Here is a 17,440-nt window from a genome sequence, read left to right as displayed (position 1 = left end):
GAGGGGTGAGGAGCGCATGTGATGGGGGGGCTGAGGCGAAGGGGGTCTGCTTTGCAGTCTGCGTACAGGCTGAGGTGACATAGGACCCATCTGAGGTGACATACGACCCATCTGAGGTGACATAGGACCCATCTGAGGTGACATAGGACCCATCTGAGGTGACATAGGACCCATCTGAGGTGACATAGGACCCATCTGTTTCATAGAGGGCTGAGGGGAGAGCGGTGGGCCAGGGGCAGGTCCTCTGAAGGACTGCCTGACCTGAGGAGGTCGCTCCTCAGCACCCACGTACTGAGGAGTGTTCCTGGGCATTCGGACCAGCGGTTGCCCCCTCCCTACGGGCCTGTGGAAGCCTCCTTGTGGATTTCCGAAGCTTTTGGACTCCCTGAATCCCCCGAGTCTGGACCCGGTCCTGGCCAACATAGGGGAGGCTGTCCCTCCAATCTGAGCAGGGGGGGAGTGGGGGCCGCTGTGCACAGAGCTCCTGAAAGGAGCCACGTTCTGGGTGAGGGGGGGTCCATGCCTGCTTCTCCTTTGGAGGTAGGGGTTACCTGGGGAGGGTTTGACCGCCCCCATGGGCACGTGACTGCGGCCCCCTGGCCCGCCTCTTAGCCTGCGCGTGGAGGTGCGGGAGGGTAGGGGCCGGCCAGAGGGGGAGGGAGAAGAGGGGCGGCGGGGAGAGGGGGAGGAAGGGCGGAACGTGGGTGAGGAGGGTCTCTCGCCGAGAGGGGGGCTGCGCCGGTGAGGGGGGGGCTTGGGGGAGGGTGGGCGAGTCATGGTGGACCCCTGCTTCCTGCCTCCAAACAGGCGTGCTTTAGTAGCAGGGGGGCCCTGTTCTAAGGGTGTCTGCTGTCTGTTAAAGGAAGGTCTGGGGGACAGCGGGGGGCTCCCTCTCTTCCTCAGGGACCCCCGTGGGGAAGAGGGGGGGCTGGCCAGTGGTGAGTGAGGGTGGAGGGGCCCAAACCCCCGCCTCCTTGCTTGTGAGACCTGGGCCTCGCCCCTGACGGACATGCCTCTCCTGGAGGGCTGGGTGGAGACAGGGGGACTGGCTCTCCTCCTGCCCAGCGGAGAGATGGGTCTCTGGCCTGGCATGGACGGACGGTGGGCCAGCGGCCTCCTGGGAAGGCGAGGAGAGAAGAGAGGGTCTGTCTGGAGGCGTTGGGGATGATGAGAGAGAGGGACGCCCCCCCTGATTGGAGGAACAGGCCTCATAGACAGCTGGGGGGAAGGGTGGGGGCTCAGACGTCTCACTGGCATTGGGGAGGTCATTGGGGAGTATGGTAGGGGCATTGGGGTGAAGTGTCCCATCTGCGCCTCGTACCTCTGCAACATGGGGTCTTGGAGGAGAGAGGGGTGCAACATGGGGTCTTGGGGGAGAGAGGGGTGCAACATGGGGTCTTGGAGGAGAGAGGGGTGAAACATGGGGTCTTGGGGGAGAGAGGGGTGAAACATGGGAGGGCGAGGCTGAGCAGGGACAGGGGCCATTCCTATAGAGGCGTGTGAGAGTCGGCTAGGGGACATGGCAAGAGGAGGGTGTGGGGAGAGCGGGTTACGGGCCTGCTGGATGAGCATAGCTGTAGGGGAGGGGCCGGGACGGGGGCGGGGCTGGGGCGGGGCCTGCTGGCTCGGGAGGTACTGGGCAGGGTATGAAGGAAGGGGTTGGTGCTCGTACTGAATCTCTGACATCATATCCAGGTCATTGAGGGCGAGGTGGGGGGAGGATGGGTAAGGATAGGGCGAGGGAAAGTTGTCCACTTCCAGCCTCTCCTTCCCAAACAGCTTGACCTGGGGGCGGGGCAGTCTGAACATGCCATCCGACCCTGGATCAGCCAGGGGGTAGGACAGCTGCTCTAGGCCGTACTGCAGACTGGGGTCTGCTGTCTCCAGGACACCCTCCATGGCATAGCCATAAGGCTGCTGCGGCTGATATACATTATACAAAGCAGGATCCTGGTATCCCAAAGCAGGGTCACCATACAGGGTTGGGTTAGGGTGGTAGGCCCCCTCATAATCAGCGTACATCGAGTACGGGTCTGACATACCATAATATCCTAACTGGGCATCGTAGGGATCGTACATCTCGGCCTCGTTGAGGTTGTAGTACCCCAATCCGTTCCCGTAGTTACCGTGGTTACTGTGGTATCCATACTCCCCCTCCATTGGATACAGCATTCTATCGTCATAGTACTCCAGACCGTCGTCACCGTAGTAACCGTATTCTTGGTCATACCCGTCGTCGTAGAAACCGTACGGATCATAGTAACCCAGCTCGTCGTCGTAGTACTCGTACTCGTCGTCGTAGTAAAAGTTGCCCTGGTCGTCATAGTAACCGTACTCATCCTCCCATTCGTCATCGTCGTGGTACTCCATGGCCTCTCCGTAAGGGTCGTACGGGTCGTAGGTCACAGGTCGTCTGAGGAGGCCTCGGGGCCTCCCCTGGTCGTAATAGAGACCCCGGGGCCTCCCTGGGTCGTAATCGTCTTCCTCGTAACCGAAATCCTCATCGTCCTCGTAGGCCTCGTTGTAGTAGCCCCTGAGCCTGGCCCTGGGGTCCCCCGTGGCGAACGACAGGCTCTTCTCCCCCAGTCCTCTGGCACGCCCTCCCAGCCTCCCCTGGCCTTTAGAAGACAGGAACTTTCTAGTCAGCCAGTTAGTTGCCCCGGAGATCCTCCCCAACACCCAGCCTTTACTTTTGAAGTCCGCGCTCTCTGCCTTATTCTTCCCAAACATGCCTTTGAACTTGCCGCCCAGGCCCTTGGCCTGCTCAGAGGCTGCCTTGCCCTTGTTCCCCAGGTTGGATAACAGCAGGCCCTTCTTGGGCTTCTCCTCCTTCTTATTGAACATGGTGTTGAACTTCGAGGTGCTCGGGAGTCCAGGCTTGTCTGCGGGAGGCGGGGACTTGGACTTGCCAAAGCCGGCGAACATCTTGGTGGTCCCCAGGATCTGTTTGGTGTTGGGGGCGGCCTTCTTCTTCTTGGAGAGCCTGAGGAAGAGGCGGGAGGTGTTCTTCAGACCCCGCTTGGCCTTGGCCGGGGCTGCCTGGGGCTTGGCAGCAGAGAGGGAGAAGGGAGAGGACTTGCCCGTCAGGCCTGTCAAGGCTTTGGACGCTCCTTTCAGGTGGGACCTGGCGTCTTCCTTCTTCTGGACTTTGGCGGCAGCCACGTTCTTCTTCTGTCCCTCTGCGGCGAATCCCATCATGACCTTGGAGGCTCCGCCCATCTTGTTGACGTCGCCCATCTTCTTCAGGTTCACGGCCCCCATTTTCTTCATCTGAGGCTTGCTCTCCTCCTCATCCTCCTCAGGTGGAGGCTGGCTTTTCTTTGGAGGCTTGGTCATGGCCTTCATGGCCACGGCTTTGGAGGCTCCTTTCAGTGCTGCTTTCCCCTTCCCCGGCCGCGCTCTCACATCCTCCTCCTCGCTCTGGTCTTCCTCATCCTCCTCGCTCTTCACCTCCTCCTCTTCCTCGGAGCCCTCCTCCGATTCGCTCACCGGCTTCTTCCCCTTTCCCTTCTTCCCGTCGTCCTTCCCCTTCCCTTTTGCCGGCTCCTCCGCTTTCTTCCCTCCCTTCTTGTCATCCTTCCCACCCTTCTTCGGCTCCTCCGCCTTGCCTTTCTTGGCGGCTGATTTGGAGTCGCCTTTCTTAGGTGGCATTGCGACTCAGGACTAGAACCATCCTACAGCAGGTTGGAGTGTTACCGGGGCGTAGCAGGTTGGTGTCGGGCTCTATGTTGGCCCGTTGAGGCCAGAGAGTCCAGGCAGAGTCTCCTGCATCTTATACTCTCCTCTTGTCTGTTCAGTCTGCCTGATGACACACTTACACTCACACACACTCACACTCACCACCCAGTGCTCAGTACTCACTCAGAGACTCTGTAATGTACACTGAAACAGTCTCAAACCAATGTGACCCAAAACACGATCTAGTAATACAGTCTGACTCTCAACCATCTGAGGTCGGTACTGTTTCAAGGCTGAGGTCGGCAGCTCTCTGTCCAGTAGACTGTTCCCTATTAACAGTTCAAGCCTTGTCCGGGAGCACGCCTCACAAAGACTAGCATGTTCAAAAGAATCAGCCTACATCACCTTCATCCACTTGTTGAATATGGAACTCCTTACACGGACTCGTGGAAACACTTTAAAACATTCCAACACATTCCCGAAAGTAAAAAATACACAATATCCTTCCTTTATAATTCGCTTGGATATTTTCTTGTGTTGCAGACAAAAAGACGAAGAAAAACCTAGAAAAATGACCGGTAGTGCATCGGTCGCTCAGGTGTAGTAGTGCTTTGTGAGCGCCTCATTGTTGCAGCGTCCCGCGGGTTCCCTGAGACCAGCGAATCCTTGGCTTGGCTACTGCACAGTCTTTGGCAGGACTTCCCCTCCACCCCACACGGGGTGTGTGTGTGCGTGTCTATGATGAGAATGTGTGAGTGCGTCCCAGCGTCCAGGGGTATTCCGTGTGTACGTGACGAGCCTCAGTGTGTGTGTGTCATCCAGCTCCCACGCCGGCCCGCTCTCCTTTGTGTCGAGCACAAACACCCCGCAGAGAAGAGACGGTGAGCCTCTGGTTACTGCGTCTCCATCCTCCTTCACCCCGGCCCGGTCGTAGCCTCAGAGGGTTAACGCGCGAGCGTGTGTCCAGTTATAGCCGCAAAGGGCACCTTAATGTATCAACTATACTGCCTTGAAGTAACCCTATCCCCGCGCTCATTCCTGTATGAATAATGCAGGCTAGCTGAGCTGTTGCTAAACTGTGTCTGAGAGGCCGAGCTAAGCAGAGCCAAGCAGAGCCAAAACAGAGCTGGAGCCGACGGCTGAGGGCAAGAGAGGTCTACTGCTGTTATGCGCCCTCACACACACACCTGACTCACACACACACCTGACTCACACACACACCTGACGCATGCAGCCATGCACACCTGTAGATGTTCACAGATACACAGACACACAAATATGCACACACACCCGCAGGTAGATAAGCAATTTATTCAACCATGACAAAGACCCAGTATAGGAGGTATGTGCTTCAAGGTGAATCACTTTTTAAGACCAAATATCTTTACATTACATTTAGTCATTTAGCAGACGCTCTTATCCAGAGCGACTTACAGTAAGTACAGGGACATTCCCCCGAGGCAAGTAGGGTGAAGTGCCTTGCCCAAGGACACAACGTCAGCTGGCATGACCGGGAAGCGAACTGGCAACCTTCGGATTACTAGCCCGATTCCCTCACCGCTCAGCCACCTGACTCCCATATCTTTCCAGAGCCTGCCAGGGCCTGAACCCAGAAGTGCTCCCTCTCTCTCTCTTCCTCTTTCTCTTTCTACAGTATCTCTCCCTCCTGTCAGTTGTGATGGTGTTGAGTTGGGTGAGGGGGGGATGGTGGCATTACGTAAATGAATCATGTTAATTCATTGATGACTGGTTGATATTCCAGGAGGTCATGCTAGTGGCAGATATGCATATTTAATGGCTGGCCTGTATTCAGCCGACGCAGCATGGAAACATTCATCACCAGCTTCTCTAAATATATCCCAGGGTTAACCCTACCCAACCTAAATATGTCATCTATATATCATTTAATCACACCTGCATGACAGCTGTATAAACAAACCAATCAACTGGCCATTGAAGTCTGTATTCTGAATAGTATTTAAGTACATTTGTGTATTGTGTCTTTCAGTGATAAAAATGTGTCAGAAACCATATCTAAACTAACACCAAAGAGGTGTTAACCTAATCTAATCTATATGACCTCATTAGTGCTCTTGTTTCGATCGGTCTGTCCGACACCCAGCGCTTGACTACGGATCATGTTAGGGTTGTTTGGATCATCGATGGCAACTGCAACTGGAAACGGACATCTGAATCTGAGGAGAAATCTGTATCACATGTCCTGCTGCGCCTGCTATCTACACATCAACCACACTCCAACAGCATCAACAACAATGCTATGGCCCAGTGATTCTTGTCTCAGTGTGGGGATGGGGATAGCTCAATGGTCAAGCAAATTACTGGAGGTCACCGCTTTAAATCCCACCTGCCATTTTGGATCAAAGGCATTTGCTAAATTAAAATGTCACATGTTCCGACACAGCTATAGCAGATGTAGAGGGAGGGAGGGATGTAGGGAGGGAGGGATGTAGGGAGGGAGGGAGTGTCATTCACCAGAGTCTAGATATGGATCTGCTGTGACGTGGTCTGGTGGCTGAGTGACTGACTGCACCTCAGACACAAGAGACAGGAGAGAGAACCCAACACAGTGGGAAAGAGGGAGGAAGAGGGAGGGAGGGAGGGAGCAGAAGAAGCGGAGCAAGAAAGAGAGAGAACAGGACACACACCGTCAATGATGGATGAGAAGAGACCATGAGAGCCTCTGTGTCTGCTTGCCAATCACTGACAACGCGCTTTCAGCGAACGCACTCAGCGACACAGCACTAATAAAGGGGATCACCTATCTACAGAACTCATTTAGTCATTAACACACACACACAGGCACACACTACAGCTCACAAACGATAAGCAAAAGTGGTCATGGATACATTTTGGAAACATCCCACGTAAACACACACACAGCCTCACACACTCCCTTTGGAAAGAACAGTGAGAGAGACCGTGTAGGAAAGAGTAGCACTCAGACAGTGAGACAGCCCTGAGCCTCCAGCACAGACAGCCCTGAGCCTCCAGCACAGACAGCCCTGAGCCTCCAGCACAGACAGCCCTGAGCCTCCAGCACAGACAGCCCTGAGCCTCCAGCACAGACAGCCCTGAGCCTCCAGCACAGACAGCCCTGAGCCTCCAGCACAGACAGCCCTGAGCCTCCAGCACAGACAGCCCTGAGCCTCCAGCACAGACAGAACAGCAGCCTTGGAAAACAACCTCGTCTTCAGTAGAACATCTAGAGTGAGTCTATGTTATTAATGCCCTGCTTTGTTTAACCTGCTTGTTTTTGTTTTTGTTGTTGTTGCTTTGTGTTTTTTTTCTGTATGTCTGTACTGCTGTGGTTGTGTGCTGTTTTCCCTTAGCCCTCTTTCCCTCAAAAAGCTTGTTCTTTTTTCAGGCCATCATTGTAAATAAGAATTTGTTCTTAATGATCTTGCCTGGGTAAATGTTTTTAAAGTAGTAAAGGTTAAATATTTTTTTATAATAATTAAATAAACCTGGACTAGACTTCCTGCACAGAAAAGCAGAATCATTAAAAGCAGGAATCCTAAACGTCTGTCAGAGAGCTCTCTGGTCCGACCAGCTTACCTTGCGAGCACTGTGACTCAGCTCTGATTGGACCAGCAGCACGGAGCTATCAGGTGTGAGGCATGAGGACCCCTGGTCCAGGAGCTCCCTGGAGGCGACCGTACCGGAAGGGACGTCCATGGAGGGATCTGCCCACTCAGCCCTCTCCATCTCTGGGGTGAAACTCACTAGTTTCTGACTGCACCTGACCCAGACTGGAGCCTCTGTCCTTCCCTTATTTCGTACTCTATTGTACACACACACATACACAATCCTCACACACTATCACACACAGGCACACACAGACAAGCACTGCCCACACACTAACACACGCCCGCTCACAATGGACATTAACACACACAGGATGCACAACGCCAAACCACGCAAACTTCACAAAGGACTATGCCTCATTTCACTTAATGACTTAATGACTCCCTGTGCTGTACAATACACAATGCAAGACAGCCCAGGGACAGCTATAGGACCTGTCCATTCACTGCTGTGGAGCCTAGCAAGGATGGTCTGGTTAGGTTGCTAGGTGAACACACTAACCCCACCCTTCAGTGGGTGTGGGTTAGTGTGAGACAGCAGAGTGATAATGAGGCCTACCCATCGCCCCTGCTTAGGTCAACACACTCTGGCTGCACAATAGGAGAAGGTTGGATTAATGGCTGAATGCCTGATCACACACACAGACACACGCACACACACAACAAAGACATCACTCTTGTCACTGGATCCTCTTTTGTCACAATGACCTGTGCTCTGTGTGTCAGTGTGTGTTTGGTTGTGTGAGTGTGTATGATAGTGTGTGTGGGTGGTTATGAAAACCCTACACACTCAAAGGACACAAAAAAAGATGAAAAGGATTGCCCCATGTCACAAGAATCACACACACACGTAAAGAGATAGAACCATAAATATAATGTAAATATGTAACAGTGCTAGTGAATAGGCTTTGACGTTGGGAGCCTTTTAACCACTATTTACATTATTTACATTTATAACGACTTCCAGGTTCCTGTGGCTGTTGTAGGATGGGTGTGCCAGACATCCCTTCCTGCCTACCCCTCAGGCAAACACCACGGTGCTACCAGGACCTTACACACATACAACCGTATATCTTTGTGTAATACAAATCAATCGTTTATCTGATGGGTTCTTTAGGCCCATGGGTACAGCTGTGATCATCTGATTGCTGATCAAGAGGTCCATAAATAATCCCCCTGTGTTGCTTAGGATAAATGTGTCTACTAAACAAGCACATTACATATGTACACATCATAAACCAAACACTCATGTTCATTGGTCTACCTGGAAAACACACTCCATCCGTCCTGACAGAACGCATGAAGAGATCTCTCCACACGGGGGCAGCAGAGAGTGTGCTGGAAGTGTGACTGGTCAGTAATGGGGGACAACATGAGGCCAACATGGTCTGTGGGGCTGCAGAAACTCTGTCTACAAGATGTCTGTTTCAGCAGATGCTGCTAATTCTATGGTGGGTACTTACTATGCGACGTAGTGTCAGTCCAACCCCTGCTACACTTTTGACTTCTTACATGTTCAAGCCAGACTTGTTACTTTAGTTTTAATCAGTATTTGGTGGCTTGATCTCTCTCTCTCTCTCCTCTGCTCTCCTTTCACTGTGTGTGAAAAGAAAGTTATGAAAAAAAGTTTCGAAAGGTAGAACAAATATTTTTGAAAAAAAGGTTTCAAACAAATATGTTCAAAAGGTTAAAAAAATATTTTTGAAAAAAAAAATGCATCATTGATGAGTAGGCCTACTTGATGAGGACTCTAGCCTACTGTACTCTACTGTACTCTGTACTATACTGTACTATACTATACTGTACTATACTCTACTATACTCTACTGTACTCTACTATACTCTACTGTACTCTGTACTGTACTCTACTATTCTACTGTACTCTGATATATTCTGTTTTAAGCTTCTCTGTTCTCCTCTCTCCTCCTCTCTCCACTCCTGTCCTTTCACTGTGTGGACAAAAGGTACGTTATGGATGAGACAGAGGGAGTTAAGTGTCTTTTTGTATTAATATGATGTCCAGTTACCAGCGTGACACTAAAACAAGTAGTCAGTACTTAACCTTTTATCAGTCTTTTTAAACATGACTAGGCCTATATATGTAGGCCTACTTAAGTGAAGGTTGTTACTTTTGTGACTCCGCTTAATACTTTTTGTGACCAAAAAAACAAACAGCTGTTCAAATAGTTCTGCTTAACATTATTGACAACAGAGGACATGTAAATAAAGTCAACGCTTGCGCACACAACACCGCTGTCACACCATACGGGAGCAGTATCAGGTGCCATGCCGACACGCAACGCGTTCATTCACATTTGAGGCCTACCTTTCTTTCCTCCTCTCTCTGTCAAAGTCCTGACATATTTCCTCTTCTCCTCTGGTTATACCAAATCAGGATGTCCACATCCATACCTCTGTTCAGTGAGTCATCCCTACATTGTCCAACGGTCTTGTGAACTTTCACTCGCCACACGTTATACTAATTATGTAAATTTGCGGCCTCTCCATAAAACCACAAGACCTGCCAGTCCCTCTTCACTCTTTTCTCTCTCTCTCTCTCTCTCTCTCTCTCTCTCTCTCTCTCTCTCTCTCTCTCTCTCTCTCTCTCTCTCTCTCTCTCTCTCTCTCAGTCCCCGTGTCGTATAAACCAAATGGATGCGTTTGAATAATTAATGCTGCTATTATGTCTGGGTTCGCCAATGAATGGAGCACCCGCTATAGACTCTCACAGGTGGCCGGGGCGCAAGCGTCGACCCCCGCGCTCCGTGTACAAAGGGCGCCAACAGCAGGGCCGCGAGGCAATGTTGGCGGGACTGTACAAGACCAGAAACGATGGTGAAGTGCTGTGACAGGTAACAACATCACCCGTTGAACCGTGTGAACTTGTTCACAACAAAAGTACACATAGGCTATAGCCTACCTCCACCTTAAATGTAATCTCAAAACATATTTTCTTATTGTTGGGTCCCCCCCTACAGCATAACAGTCATTTTCGCTTTCCGCCGAAAATAGACATTGTATTCAAGTTTAGCAACATATCAAGATCAACTTTACCTTGACTAAGCAGGTCTTCAATGTTCAGTTTCTCCACTCTCCAGCACAAGTCTACTGCTTTACCCAAAAGGTCTCTCCGTATCTTTCAGAAATGAACGTTTTATTTCCAAGAAGAAATGTAAGTCAGTCTTACTATTCTTTCTCCGCCTTCAAACCATCTAAAATGGGGAACACAAAGTGAGGAATTGTCCACTTCACCCCGGCCTTATCTTTATCCACCTTTGAACTACAACAGTAGCCTGGCTGGCATTTCAAAACCCAGGAAAGGATGTCAAATGTCCTGCAAGCTGAGAATTGATGCCCTTTGAAAAGGCAAAGCACAGAAGGAGATCAAAACCCAATATGTATTTTTTTCAACATTGTTTTATGTTTTATATTTGTTTGTGTTTTCAACAAAGATAAACCCCCTCAGATTCATCTAATCAAACTCATATCGATTTCCTGATTGTTAAATTGAATACACAAAAAAAGGTTGTTTTTTTTAATCATCGGAATCAACTGTACACTGCTTCTGAATACAGGAAACTGTTGCGTGTCATTTCCTCCCCTATGGATGTGACCACACCCATCGTGTCCTCAGTCCAATCACACGACTCGCTTTACTTCTTCACGACCTGAATGACATCTTCATGCTCCATGATGTGTGTCAGGCCGACCCTCTGGGGGTCGAACTTGGTGCTGGTGCCCTGAAGAGACACACCAGGTCAATAACACTAAAAGTAGACTTCTCCTCAGTCCCCTATAAAGGACACTGTCCCCTATACAGGACACTGTCCCCTAGACAGGATACTGTCCCCCAGACAGGATACTGTCCCCCAGACAGGACAGTGTCCCCTATACAGGACACTGTCCCCCAGACAGGACACTGTCCCCCAGACAGGATACTGTCTATGTCATGCGGTGCAGGTCGGGGTTGAACAATGGTGGGGACAAACACTTTAATATCACCTAGAAATACATACATATTTTGTTTTTACAATGCAAATTGTCACAGCGTTGATAAACAAGGTGAAAAAGAGGGATTATTGGGTGGAAGATAGTGACAGAATGGTACAGCAACTTACCCAAACCAAGGCATACTTGAACTGGCTGGCTAAAGTTCTATGGATTCGATGGCACTGGGTGAGAAAGAAGCATACAGATATGTTACATTTTACATTGCAATTCATTCATTTTTCTTTTATTCAAAGAAACATTCAAATAGTATACATAGTGAGTACAGTAGATAATCCAGGGCCAGAAGTGAACACACTTTCAGCAGTGTTCAGAGCAACAACACTATCTATTACTACACAACATTATAACATAATGTTTGTGTGTGTGTATATATACATATATCCTATCAGGGCTCCAGACTAACTTGTTGCCTTGGTTGCACTGGTGCGCCTAACTTTTTTTATTTAGGTGCACCAGCACAAAATTTAGGTGCACCCAAATTTTTTCTTGCGTCGCCACAATTTCAAGGTCACCTTTTTATCACGCTCCATATACATTCATATATATTATGTAAATGATCTTAAACAAGAATAAGGTGTAGGTAAAACATTTTTTTATTTGAAGCACAATCATACTGTATATATATAAAAACAAATCTTTTAAGTGCTTCACTGAGCTACCAAACTAAAACATTTTAAGCAAAATAAAACATTTCAAAATAGAAAGTGCTACAGTTTAAAAGTGCTTCCCTGAACTGAGACCTAACATTTCATGGCTCAAAGTCTTATAGCGGGTCCCACCTTGCTGTCCCATGCCCTTCAGATGGCCAACACCTGTAATTTGGCCTTCTTGCCCTTGCCTTGAGTTGTGGGTGTGTATGTTCATCGGCCTTGTACTCACAGCATGTTCAACAGATGCTCCTCTCCTCATAATGATGGCGTCGCTGAAGTCTGGCCGCTCTGAAACAACAAACTCCAGAGTTCAGCATGAGGCACAGCAGTGCTGCCTGCAGACAGGACCGTCTAGGTGTCTAACATCTGTGTGTGTGTGTGTGTGCGCGCACCTCCTCTCTTCTTGGTGTAGAGGCAGATCAAAGCCAGATATTCCCACAATGTCTCCAACAGGTAATCCAGGTTTAGTTTCATACCACAGCTAACACACACACAGAGCAAGATCATTGTTTACAACACACACAAAGATGTAGGCAGAGATACAGAACATTATGTACATCCATCAATCCCTTCACAAACCCTTATTAGCGCACACACACACACACACACACACACACACACACACACACACACACACACACACACACACACACACACACACGCACACACACACACACACACACAGCTGTCTGACCTGATAACCACGCTGTGAGGTCTGTGAGCCAGGCGATCCACCTCCTCAATGGAGATCTGGTCCACCTTGTTGTACACCTGAAGACACAAACACAGAATGATTGGCTTCCTCAAACACCATGATAGAATGTTGCACATTACACTTGAAAGGAGACTGTCCTAATACAACTTGAATAGACTGTAACGTGAAGGTTAACCATTCAGAATGAGAGGGAACTATTTGACTCATGTTTTATTGATCTAGTAGAGGGGGTTAGAGTGGCGTACGTATAAGCAGGGCATGTAAACTCTGTTTCCAACGATGACGTCGATGAACTCATCCGGTGTGCTGTCCTCCCTGAACAGAACCTCCGCATTGAAGATTTCTGAGGAGCTACGTTAAGGTCATCATCTTCATTTAGGGAGAGAGGGGGAGGTATAGAGAAAGGGAGGCAGGGAGAAAGGGAGGCAGAGAGAGAGGGATGTAATGTAGTTCAATGTAGTTCACTGAAGACCCTTTAAGAGATGAGTCATTGATTCTGAATCCCAGAATCATGTAGCTCAGTGACGACATGAAGGATACTGTATTCATGTAGGATCAGCTGGACCAGCTTCTCTGAGCATTGAGTCAGAGGGACGGTGGAGTTGTAGGAAAGGCCGCCACCTTTCTTAGGCTAGACAGAAGAAAACAAGATACGAGGCACAGGATGTGATGTCATAAATAACAAATGGAAACAAAAAACATGACGCCACAATCTAAGAGGTTGGACTCATCAACTCATCACTGACAGTTGACTGATGCAGGCTGAAGGTGTTGCTGTACCTTGAAATAAATATTGGGTTTGGACACGTTGAGTCTGATACCCACAGATTCCAACTCTTTCTCCAGAAGTGCCCTGATGTGACAGAAACAAGAACCAGTTCATAAAACAGTAACAGGTCTGCTCTGACTTTTTATACTGATACATACAAAGAAACACACATCAAAGCCACACAGACACACACACACAGACACACACAAGTCCGGACCTCTGCACATCTCCCTTGGTGGCGTCCAGCATCATGATGACCACATCAGCTGTCCGTGCTACCGCTATGACCTGTCGACCGCGACCCTTACCTATACAACACCACAAGTCAAAAGCCATCACAGGTCAACCAAAATGTCATGGGCGTTTCATCATGTAAAGCACCCTGTACCTTGGGCAGCTCCTTCGATGATTCCTGGCAGATCCAGCAGCTGGATGTTGGCTCCATGGTACTAAGGCAGACGAACATATGATGTTTGTGATTATGTATGTATGTATGTTTGTGTGTGGTGTGTGTGCTGTGTGTGGTGTGTGTGTGGTGTGTGTGTGTGTGTGCTGTGTACCTCTATCACGCCAGGGATGCAGGTGAGAGTGGTGAACTCATACGAGGCGGCTTCACTGGCTGTTGATGTCATCAGACTGAGAAACGTGGACTAAAGACAGAGAACAGCAGGTTCAGTACTTTCAGCACGGAGCCACACATCAGGCTGGGTGAATGTCTCTATGAATGTGGTATCATTAATGGATTAATTTATGGCCACATTCTTCAGTTCCGTGTCTGGTAAAAATAGAGACCGTGTCTTGACACACTGAAATACTGTTAAAACTTTGCACTTTTGGTCCTTGAGCATCTGCTGTTCTCACTATTTGCATGTCGCTTTGGATAGAAAGTGCTAAATTAATAAATGTAACTGTCCTTCTCAGCGTGACTACTCACCTTACCCACGGAGGGGAAACCTATGAGAGCGACGCGAGCATCTCCAGATTTCATCACATCGAAGCCCTCTCCTTTGGCCCCAGCTGTCTTGGACGGCTCTAGAAGCTGGGCCCTGTATTTGGCTAGCTTGGCCTTCAGCAAGCCCAGATGGTACTCCGTGGCTAAGGACAGCAAGACCGCAGCATCGAGGATTGTTAGAGAAAGAACAAGGTTAACATTAGTCTCAAACAAGGTGAGGGCTGACGACTGAGACTAAAATAAATGTTGAAACTTTGTTGCCTGTGAAGTGCTGGTTGCTATTACAGTATTATATTTTGGAGATTCAAGTATTTCAACAATAGTTTTGCGACTTAGTAAGATAACGGATATGATGTGTTTGGGTGAGGGGAACAAAAACGGACATGCCAGATTGATGCTCTCACCTTTGTTTTTTTGTGTCCGAGAGATTTCTCTCTCAATCTCCGCAATTTTTTCCAAGATACCCATTTTGGCGAGGTAAACAGGTCTCACAGTGTGTTGTACACCCTGAAAAGTTAGGAAAAAAAGATTGCTGTTAGAAACGTGTCACAGCATGAACATTTCTAGCTCTGGTCATTCTTAGTAAACTAGCTAGCTCGTGCAAAAACGTCATAAAAAATTGGAAAATCACGTTTAAAGTACAGGACGAAAAGCTACAATTTCAATAAGTCAAGTAGGTAAAATGTACAGTATGTCAAAAACGATTTGAAAACAGAAATGGGTGAAAGAATTACACTTTAATTGAGGCTAGGCTTCGCAGCACGCACAGAAATATGACATCATCAAGCGGAACTGATGAGTTCCGTTCAGTTTCAATGTTCGGTTGGCAACAAAACCACCATCTACTTTCAAATGTTGTTCCTAATCAACTAAATCGTATATAAACTACCCCCGTTCTTTTTTAAATGCTAATATGAAGCTTAAAAATGTATTGCCGAATCACTTACGTATTTATTTTTTAAAGGAGATACAAAAACGTGATGCAGCAGAGTGGAACTTCTCTTTCGTCGCGTGGTATCGGAAACATAGAATGAGACAAGTCAAGCAACATGGCTGCGCCCACGGGACCGAGAGGAACAACCACAGCTAACCCGACCGTGTTTGAAGGTTTCCCTTTTATTATGACAGGCAGACCACCAGAGGACACTCCCGGTAAAGAACAGGAGAAGACAAGTGAACCGAAAAAGAAGCCGTGTAGGGCATGTACGGACTTCAAGTCGTGGATGAAGGTTCAGAAAAAACAGACAGCAGTTGTGACACAGGTAATCTTGAGTTAATCGATTAGCCAACTTCCATCACAGTGCTAAACAGGCAGCATGATGCCTTCTGTGGAAGCTAGAGTCGGTGCTGTAAATTGATATAGGGGTTTGGAGGTGTTTGCTGTAAATTGGTTGAAGGTTTAGAGAAGGTTTATTGGAATCTCTTTCATTGAGAATGTGTGTGCGTGTGTTTTCCCAGGAGTCCCACTCTGGGGAACCTCAGCACCCTCAGACGGATCCAGAGTGTCCGTTAGACAGGGAGGAGTTAGGCCGAAACACCTGGTCTTTCCTGCACACAATGGCTGCCTATTACCCTGACCATCCCTCCTCCACCCAGCAGACAGAGATGGGCCAGTTCATTTCCCTCTTCTCCAAGTTCTTCCCTTGTGATGAGTGTGCTACAGACCTCAGGACCAGGTCAGAGTTCTACTGTAACCAAGTTAACCTGGTGAAATGATCTTGTAGGCTTGAAAGGATTTATATTCATTATATATTGTGTCTAAATAAGTTAGTTCACATAGGATTAGATTTAGAACCAACAAGGTCTTAGAATGCGCTGCTTGGAAACAGTCAAGAGGATCAGAACCTAGACGGACCAAGAATTCCATTGAGTCTGAACTTTTACCTCTTCCTCCTCCTCTCCAGACTAAAGACCAATCAGCCTGACGCCAGCAGTCGCCACAGCCTATCCCAGTGGCTCTGTCGCCTCCACAACGGCGTCAATGTTAGGCTGGGCAAGCCTGAGTTTGACTGTTCCCGTGTGGACGAGAGGTGGAAGGATGGGTGGAAGGATGGGTCCTGTGATTGATATGGACAGAGAGATAAATATGTCATCATTAAATTACACATATTTTCTTGTAAACAAGTGTATTGTCAAGAGTAGTGATCTTTAATTAGAAAGAACTGTGAGGAAATAGTCAGACCGTGATATACACTAGTTGACTAAACACCAGCAGTGTCTTGGTCACAATTATTATATGTATAGTTATGCTGTTATGTTTGTTAAAATGGTCTACGTATTGTATATATGGATGGGAAAATCTATTGAAAATACTTGCACATATATTTCTTAAATAAGGAAGATTTGAGTGATCAGATATAGATATCAGTCATATTTTAATACCATGCTTTAATTTAGCCAGTGTTTGAGTTTGTGTGTTTAAGTTCTCCTGCACTACTTATGAGGATGTGTGTGTGGAGGGATATGAGGAGAGATGTGTGTGTGGAGGGATATGAGGAGAGATGTGTGTGTGTGGAGGGATATGAGGAGAGATGTGTGTGTGGAGGGATATGAGGAGAGATGCCTGGTGACACAAACATCCTCAAAATGCTTCCTTCCCCTCCTTGTTCCCTCCTTCCTTGTTCCCTAAAATGTCACCAGTGACACGGTGACATTGGTTTATTTCATCTTGTTAGATTTATTTGAAAGAAATCCATAATGTTTTCAGCTTGTGCCCTTATTTAATCAATGATTTATTTAATAAATGACAGAAACCTCCATGGAACAGGGTCTGACTCTGATGTTATTAATAAATGCCCTGACCTAAACCCTGTAGTTTAGTTATGGACGGTTATAGTTTATTCCCCCTCCTCTAGTAAGAGGGACAGTATATCATGGTCCTAATGTAGTCCCTCAAGGTCTACGTGGATGGACACGTGCGAGCAGAGTTGTGGCACATGCTGTGCATCCTCTGATCTCTAATGATGACGCGAGCGCAAGTTGTTCCTCTGTCCACCCAACCGCGGCCTCAGAATCTTGGGAGTTGTTAGGAGGGCCGAATGCCAGCTGTGCAAGTCAGGGG

At 48.3% G+C, this 17,440-nt stretch overlaps 2 protein-coding genes across 4 annotated transcripts; one reads left to right on the top strand and one right to left on the bottom strand.

The window, feature by feature from the left end:
• Positions 1-10,681: 10,681 nt before the first annotated feature.
• drg2 (developmentally regulated GTP binding protein 2) lies at positions 10,682-16,282 on the bottom strand. 3 transcript variants are annotated; one of them, XM_067233808.1, is made up of 14 exons: positions 16,264-16,282; positions 14,784-14,886; positions 14,362-14,522; positions 13,988-14,077; positions 13,816-13,876; positions 13,645-13,735; positions 13,439-13,511; positions 13,199-13,289; positions 12,904-13,001; positions 12,638-12,714; positions 12,336-12,424; positions 12,173-12,231; positions 11,401-11,454; positions 10,682-11,022 (listed from the first exon to the last, which is right to left on the bottom strand). In XM_067233808.1, the coding sequence occupies exons 2-14, from the start codon at positions 14,845-14,847 to the stop codon at positions 10,936-10,938; spliced, it is 1,095 nt and encodes a 364-aa protein (XP_067089909.1). In that variant the 5' UTR covers positions 14,848-14,886; positions 16,264-16,282; the 3' UTR covers positions 10,682-10,935. The 3 variants fall into 3 exon arrangements, with proteins under 3 accessions (XP_067089909.1, XP_067089908.1, XP_067089907.1); XM_067233807.1 differs by lacking the exon at positions 16,264-16,282 and adding an exon at positions 15,327-15,345; XM_067233806.1 differs by lacking the exon at positions 16,264-16,282 and adding an exon at positions 15,114-15,185.
• On the top strand, positions 15,399-17,141 carry gfer (growth factor, augmenter of liver regeneration (ERV1 homolog, S. cerevisiae)). The gene is made up of 3 exons (XM_067233809.1): positions 15,399-15,641; positions 15,838-16,055; positions 16,284-17,141. The coding sequence occupies exons 1-3, from the start codon at positions 15,429-15,431 to the stop codon at positions 16,444-16,446; spliced, it is 594 nt and encodes a 197-aa protein (XP_067089910.1). The 5' UTR covers positions 15,399-15,428; the 3' UTR covers positions 16,447-17,141.
• Positions 17,142-17,440: the final 299 nt, after the last annotated feature.

Source organism: Osmerus mordax, chromosome 3 (assembly GCF_038355195.1).
Source record: "Osmerus mordax isolate fOsmMor3 chromosome 3, fOsmMor3.pri, whole genome shotgun sequence".
NCBI lineage: Eukaryota > Metazoa > Chordata > Actinopteri > Osmeriformes > Osmeridae > Osmerus > Osmerus mordax.
Note: the sequence above shows the minus strand (reverse complement) of the source record. Positions and strands in the feature narration are given on the sequence as shown.

Excerpts from the sequence above, each read along its gene's own strand:
- drg2 (XM_067233808.1), bottom strand. The coding sequence starts at position 14,847 with ATGGGTATCTTGGAAAAAATTGCGGAGATTGAGAGAGAAATCTCTCGG. Across the intron at positions 12,715-12,903 it reads TTTACATGCCCTGCTTATAC|GTGTACAACAAGGTGGACCA; the intron begins GTACGCCACTCT and ends TTGTGTCTTCAG. Across the intron at positions 11,023-11,400 it reads TCAAGTATGCCTTGGTTTGG|GGCACCAGCACCAAGTTCGA; the intron begins GTAAGTTGCTGT and ends GTGTCTCTTCAG.
- gfer (XM_067233809.1), top strand. The coding sequence starts at position 15,429 with ATGGCTGCGCCCACGGGACCGAGAGGAACAACCACAGCTAACCCGACC. Across the intron at positions 15,642-15,837 it reads AGACAGCAGTTGTGACACAG|GAGTCCCACTCTGGGGAACC; the intron begins GTAATCTTGAGT and ends GTGTTTTCCCAG. Across the intron at positions 16,056-16,283 it reads GCTACAGACCTCAGGACCAG|ACTAAAGACCAATCAGCCTG; the intron begins GTCAGAGTTCTA and ends CCTCCTCTCCAG.